This window comes from Chaetodon auriga, chromosome 19, assembly GCF_051107435.1.
Source record: "Chaetodon auriga isolate fChaAug3 chromosome 19, fChaAug3.hap1, whole genome shotgun sequence".
Lineage (NCBI taxonomy): Eukaryota > Metazoa > Chordata > Actinopteri > Chaetodontiformes > Chaetodontidae > Chaetodon > Chaetodon auriga.
In genome coordinates this window covers 9,821,016-9,827,702 of record NC_135092.1, presented here as the reverse complement: position 1 = coordinate 9,827,702, position 6,687 = coordinate 9,821,016, and the positions used below count along the sequence as shown (strand labels likewise).

Below are 6,687 nucleotides of genomic sequence, written 5' to 3'. Positions count from 1 at the left end.
AAGGCAGCATACCACACCGCTCTTTTTATAGCAGCCTGGATAGTGACCGTGCATAGCAGACAGGCCTCCTTTACTTTCCACCTGTGAGAGGCATACATGCTCTGATGGACATACAAGCCCAGCCAATAGAACCAGACCTCCGCTGGGCTGGTGGAACATGTAGTGGCTGGGAAGGCCAGAGGTCAGATATTGAGCCAAAATAGCAACATGACTTTTAAACTGAGATCTGCGGAACAAAAGTGTAAAGATCAGAGTTGGCTGCAGAGAGGCGCCTCACTCTGAGATGAGCAGTTTCATCCCTGAGAGAGAAACTGCAGCTCATTACGCTGTGAGGAGTTCATATGTTTAGTAAATATCTAGGCATTTCTTGTGTGTATAACAATGACAATGAGGCTCATGCGGGTCCACTCAGTTTCAAAACTGTGGGAGGGGAAGATCCATGAGCAACATGTTGCCAAAACACAGCTGAATTAGCAGCTGCATACAGCATGCATTCATGTTTCTCTTACTGTGCTTGTAGCTGCCAATGCCAGTGAGACACATGATGCAACTAACTGCCACAGCTGCAAGGGTCTGAAGAATCATCATATCTGAGCAAATCGTCAATAAGTCTCTATGTTCAATCTGAAACAGGTGGAGAAATGTATAAAGTGTCATTTCCGTCCATCACCTCTAGGAGTTGCTCTAGTATCATTTACACAAATGTTTCACAATGCACCATGCATCACTGTATCGAGTCAGTGATTTTATTAAGAAACTGTTGGATGTACATGCATACCATGTTAATAGTCTTAGCAGCTGTTTATGTTGTACGAGCATGAGGCTGACTCCAAACCAAAAAATCAAACTACTGCCCTGTGTTAGTATCACTGCAACATACTTCTGTTGTGCTTAACGATTCGAATGATTCTTGCGCTTTGAGTTGAGGAATTCCTTGCATCCCACCCTAGTGGGAATATTATATGTCACAAAGACAATCGATCGAAGCCAGATATCTGCAGTATCCTTCATGAAATGTAATGTTGGGAAGCAGAGATGCACTCAGAGATGAAAGTGCTGATGAAGCTTGGAAACTAAGCCACAGAGCCAAAGCTGAGCTGTCATGCAAAGTCAACCTCTCCTGCCACTCCCAATGAAATTACGATCCATGTATAGAAAAGAAAACAGAAATACAATAATCCAAAAATATAATATTAATGGAATTCCAGGCAGGATGCCAACCAGCATCATGTGCTCATGAAAAAGGATAAGGTTATTGTATTGTACAAAGTAGGATCTGACAAGGATGATGCTGCAGGAAAAAATAAATAAAATTTGACCATTTTGTCTACTCTAACCAACCCCCGTAGGCAACCAGTTTCCAGAAAAAAGCTGCTAACTCACCTGTATGCGACCTGCCAAGCATCATATAGCTGGCAGATAAAGTTACAGAGTGGCTGTTGCCCATTTTCTTAAGGAGCTGGTGGAGGCCAGAGGAAAAGGAGAGTGAACATTAGACATATCATGAGCTCAGTCTGTCAAACCATTAACTGTTAAGGTGTCATGTTACACTGAGTTCTGGTGCACTGTATGCAGCTGGTGTGCTTTCCGTTAACAACTGTGTCGACTGACCACTGACTATGAAAGCAAGATATGGGACTGATTGCACTGCAGCTGCTTATTCATAGCACGTGATGTAACATGCAGTGTATGTTTATGGTGTTTATTTTGCTGTCTGGCTAAATGTCATGTTTGGCTCAAATAGACTTAAAGGTAATTTTAGTGTTGTAGATGATCAAGACGGCAGTATTATCTACGGTGGTGGTGGTGTATATGTTAAGTTGTTTTACATTTGTCTGCCCTCTAGTGGCCAAAGGGGGATTCATGTGCCTTTAAGTTGTTGATGAATTAAACCACTTCTGTCAACATGCATCTGCTAATTCCAGTAAATCAATGAGCCTCTACAATACAAATCTTAAACTAGTATTGTAACTTCCACCATGTAGCCATTAGGACCTAGCTCTGTAAGTGACTTAATGTGTTTGGGAAGAGATGTTAATGGTGTTTTTTCTCTCTTTCGTTGCCTCAGGTCTTGTAGGCATCTTGTCTGCCAAAAAAACGGCCCTGGTGCAGATTGTCAGACTGCTGTCAGAGTGGGAGAGAGTGTACACAGGGGAGTGTGTGTGATCACTACTGTTACGATGACTCAGCCTGCAGCAGAGCCCATGCAGCTCCCACTGAAGTCCCCCACCTCTCGCTGCCTGCCTCACTTCTGTTTGGGCACAGCGCTGTCTGTAAGTACTGGGGGCCTTTGCTGCATAGGCAAATTACTGGAGCGTTCACACTATGGATCATGCACATACACACAAAGATACACATGCGCGCGCACACACACACACACAGATATTGCAGCAATGCAATACACTTCATTTATGCATGGAGCACAAAAGCTAGATGAATTTCCCAACATACACTTTCTATACCTGCACAGATACACACACTCAGGAAGGAAAGAAAATGCATGTCAGCAGCTGGGTGTAATTGACCCGCCAGGGTATCTGTGCTGCAGATGAGAGGGACGCTTTGTCTTTTATAGAATTGAAAGAACAATCCGACAAGAGGCATTAAAGTCTATTCTTTCCCTGATGAAAATCTTTTTTTCATTAATCAAGAATGTGTATTTTTGTAATCTAATTATATTATGAAATGTTTATGTTTGGATGAGTGACCACAACACCTGCTTTGTCCCATGCCAAATCATAAGGACACTAGCTTATTTATGAAACTTGCACAGAAAATGCAATGTCCTCATTACATGTAAAGTTTTAATCTATACAAAAAAAGAGAGAGAGAGACAGATCAGCCATTTCCTTCTCTGCCTGTGTTGGTGAACACTGATAACATATGCTGTTAGTTTTCCAAAAGGTCCCTTTGCAGGGTCAGAACGAGCTTGTACACACTATTAATTAACCAATCCCACAGCAAACAGCAGAGCTTATTGATGGACCAAGAACTTAGAGAATGTATTCATATTTCTTCTGCTTGTTAACATTTCATCTTTGGTCACACATGATTGCCTGCTCTATATTGTGCCCTCTGTCCTTGTGACCGACAGCGATTCACTGCAGGTCTTTTGAGGTTGTGGCTGTACTTCTGCTCTCCACCAGAAGGAGAGATGCTGTGTCACGATTGTTAAATCAGGACACCCTCCCCTTCTACCCCCCCGTCCTGTCTCTCACTCCTGCAGTGAGGATACCACAGCAATATGTATCAGTTATTTGCAGTATTGCTGTGGTCAAAGTCCAAGTTTGTGCTGAATTTCTTGTTTTGTTTGTGTTTCTGCAGCACTCTGAAGCACATTGTCATTTATCTGTTTTCTTACAAGTGATGCTAATGAGAAACTTGGCTTAGCTGAACTGTCAATGCCAAAGTCAGACATGACAAACAGAAGTATTTATCCTTATATAAGATGTGTTGCAACCTCCTTTCTCCTGCCTTTTCTTCTCTCTATCGTTCACCCTTACTCACTTCCCTCCCACACTCACTCCCATGGTCTCTCTCTTTCTCATTCCTTGCCGTTGCAGTGTAAGCCTATCGAGCCTGCATTGTCAGAGTTTGGGGAAAGCGCCTGCGTCAGAGCTCGCTGTCCTGCTATAAAAGCACAGACTGCTGCAGCAGCGAGCAGTTGAGGTTTAAACCTGAGCCCTTCATACACCTCCACACACACACACACACACACACATACACAAAGAGGAGAGGGAGAGCAGCCTGTCCTCCCACAACTCGGCCATGAGTAGCATCGGATATGACCCTTACTACTCCACCACGTCATGCAGACGCTGGTATGTCGAGGCTCCCCCTCGTGTGGTGACCAGAGGGAGGACCCACTCCGTCTACTCCTCCCATGCTTCCCCGCTGTCCTCCTCCCGTCTGCAGTACTCCTCTCCCGGCCGGGTGCTGCTCTCCTCCTCCTCACAAGCCTCTTCCCTGGAGCTGGAGCTCAGCCAGGCGGCCCAGATCAGCTCTGAATTCCGCACTGTTCGCACCCAGGAGCGCAGTCAGCTGCAGGATCTCAACGACCGCTTTGCTGGCTTCATTGAGAGAGTGCGTGAGCTGGAGCAGCAGAACCGTGCTTTGGAGGCAGAGCTCCTGCTGCTGAGGCAGAGGCACAGTGAGCCGTCCCGCCTGAGAGCGCTGTACGAGCAGGAGGCCCGGTCCCTGAGAGCTGCTGTGGATGAAGCCAGGGCAGAGCAGCAGGCTGTCCTGGGACAGAGAGAGCGGCTGGAACAAACCCTGAGTGCTCTACAGGGTCGATATGAGGAGGAAGTGCTGGCTCGTGAAGAGGCTGAGGGCAGGCTGGTGGAGGCCCGTCGTGAGGCCGACCAGGCTGCCTTAGCTAAGGCTGAGCTGGAGAAGAACATCGAAACTCTGCTGGAAGAGCTAGCCTTCCTCAAGAGGATTCATGAGGGAGAGGTGGCTGAGCTTCAGGCCCAGGTCCAGCTTGGTGTCCAGGTGGCAGTAGAGTCTGAGGCCGCAACCCCGGACCTCTCTGGTGCTCTCAGGGACATCCGGTCCCAGTATGAAAGGCTGGCAGCAAGAAACATGCAGGCAGCAGAGGAGTGGTTCAGAGGGAAAGTGGGCTCCATGACTGAGACCGTGGCCCAGCACAGTGACGCCGTGAGGAGCTCCAAGGACGAGGCAGGAGAGTACCGACGCCAGCTCCAGACCCGCCTGCTGGAGATCGATGCATGCAGAGGCCTCAATGAATCCCTGGAGAAACAGCTGCATGAGATGGAGGAGAAGCAGAGTGCTGAGATCGCTGCTATGCAGGTCAGTAGTGGTTGCAAGTGTATTCTATCATGATGCTATCAATTATTCAGATCTTTTGATTTTGGGGATTTTGAATCTTTAAAACCTCAGGTTTTCATTTCATTTCAAATTATATGTCCTTGTGTCTTTGTGGCGTATACAAGTCTTGACTTTATCTTCAATTTAGGACACCATCAGAGAGTTGGAGGGTGAGCTGAGGGGAACCAAACAGGAAATGGCACGCTACCTGAAAGACTACCAGGACCTTCTTAATGTCAAGATGGCTCTGGACATCGAGATTGCTGCATACAGGTGAGAAGCAATAAGAGTGAGCCTGAGAAATCACAGTGGATGTCTGAAAACAAAAAAGAGTCAGAGAGATCAATTTTCTTATTAGTGTTGATTTTAGCATGTTAAAATAGTGCAGAAATAATGAGGGGCAGACATACGTCTTATTGTAGACAGATTTAGAGATGTTATTCACAAGGTCATTGAAGGTGAAATTTTTACATTTAATGCATTAGCAAAATGGCTTTTAGGATAGGACAGAAAAGTCTATTTTATTTTGGTAAACACATTCTGGGACAAAATCCTAATCAGGGACTCAATAGGAAAAATGAGCTTCACTTTCCACATTTCATATCAGACACCGTAGTGTTGCATGCTAATAAATGGCCACTAACAGCCAAATTGCCTTTTCACCAACCTGTACAGGAAGCTGCTGGAAGGGGAGGAGTCTCGCTTCAGTGTGGGAGTGGGTGGGGGCGTGTCCTCTCTGTACAGCCACAGTTTGTCGGCGCCCTCCTTCGTCCGGCCCGTCCTCTCCAGCCTGAGCTCCGGCACCTCCTACCTGATGACGTCCCGCCTGCTCAGCTCGAGCGTCAGCACCACCGAGGGGATCATCTCTGCCAGCCAAGCCCAGCAAGCAGAGGCCAGCCCACCCGCAGAGGAGGAAGAGGCGGAGGAGGTAAAGGAGGAAGAGGAGGAGGAGGAGGAGAAGGAAGAAGAGGGAGGAGAGGAGACAGAGGAGGCAAAGGAGGAAGAGGAGGAGAAGGAGGAGGAAGAGGGAGAAGAGGAGGGAGATAAGGAGAAAGAAGTTGAAGAGGAAGCTAAGGAAGGAGATGAAGAGGCTAAGGAAGGAGAAGAGGGTTAGTGGAGTTTCTGATCTTGTTCTGTAATTGCTCAGTTAAACATCAATGCTTAAGGTCATGATGACAAATAATAATAACATTCTCATCTGTTGATACAGGTGGTGATGAGGAGGAGGAGCAGAAGGAAGAGGTAACAGAGGCTGCTGAAGAGGAGGGGGAGAAAGAGGAGCAAGAAGAAGGAGAGGAGGCTGAGGTTAAAGAAGAAGCACAAGAGGAGGTCAAAACAGAAGGAGCTGATGGCAAAGATGAGGATGCAAAAGAAGAAGAAAAGGAAGAGAAAGAAGAAGAAAAGAAAAGCGAGGAGAAAGAAGATAAAGAGGATGCCAAGAAAGAGGACAAAGCCGAAGACAAAGATGACAAAGCTGCTCCGAAAACAGATGACAAAGCTGACGCCAAAAAGGAGAAGGAGGAAGGAAAAGCAGCCAAACCTGAAGTTGCCGAAGAAAAGAGCACAAAGGGTAAAAAGTAAGCCAGTAGCCTCGGCAAAATTCAGTCAAGACTGTCCATTAGCTCGATAAACAGTAGAGACATCTACGCTATCCTCTCAAAGCTGCTTGTTAAACATGGTGCTCAATAAAACAGTCCAATAGCCATTTACAGCAACAAATCAAGGCTAACTGCTTGCCAATACCCAGAGTAGTCCATGAAGGTCTGCTTGCACACTTCCTGGTGAGTGTAACGAGTAATTGCTGAATGCAAACGTGAGTGTATGAGTTTTTGGTGGTTGAATAAACGCCTCTTAAAGCCA

General features: G+C 46.4%; 1 protein-coding gene across 1 annotated transcript; it reads left to right on the top strand.

The window, feature by feature from the left end:
* The first annotated feature begins 3,662 nt into the window (after positions 1–3,662).
* On the top strand, positions 3,663–6,687 carry nefla (neurofilament light chain a). Its single transcript, XM_076758796.1, has 4 exons — positions 3,663–4,809; positions 4,976–5,100; positions 5,503–5,936; positions 6,038–6,687. The coding sequence occupies exons 1-4, from the start codon at positions 3,769–3,771 to the stop codon at positions 6,406–6,408; spliced, it is 1,971 nt and encodes a 656-aa protein (XP_076614911.1). The 5' UTR covers positions 3,663–3,768; the 3' UTR covers positions 6,409–6,687.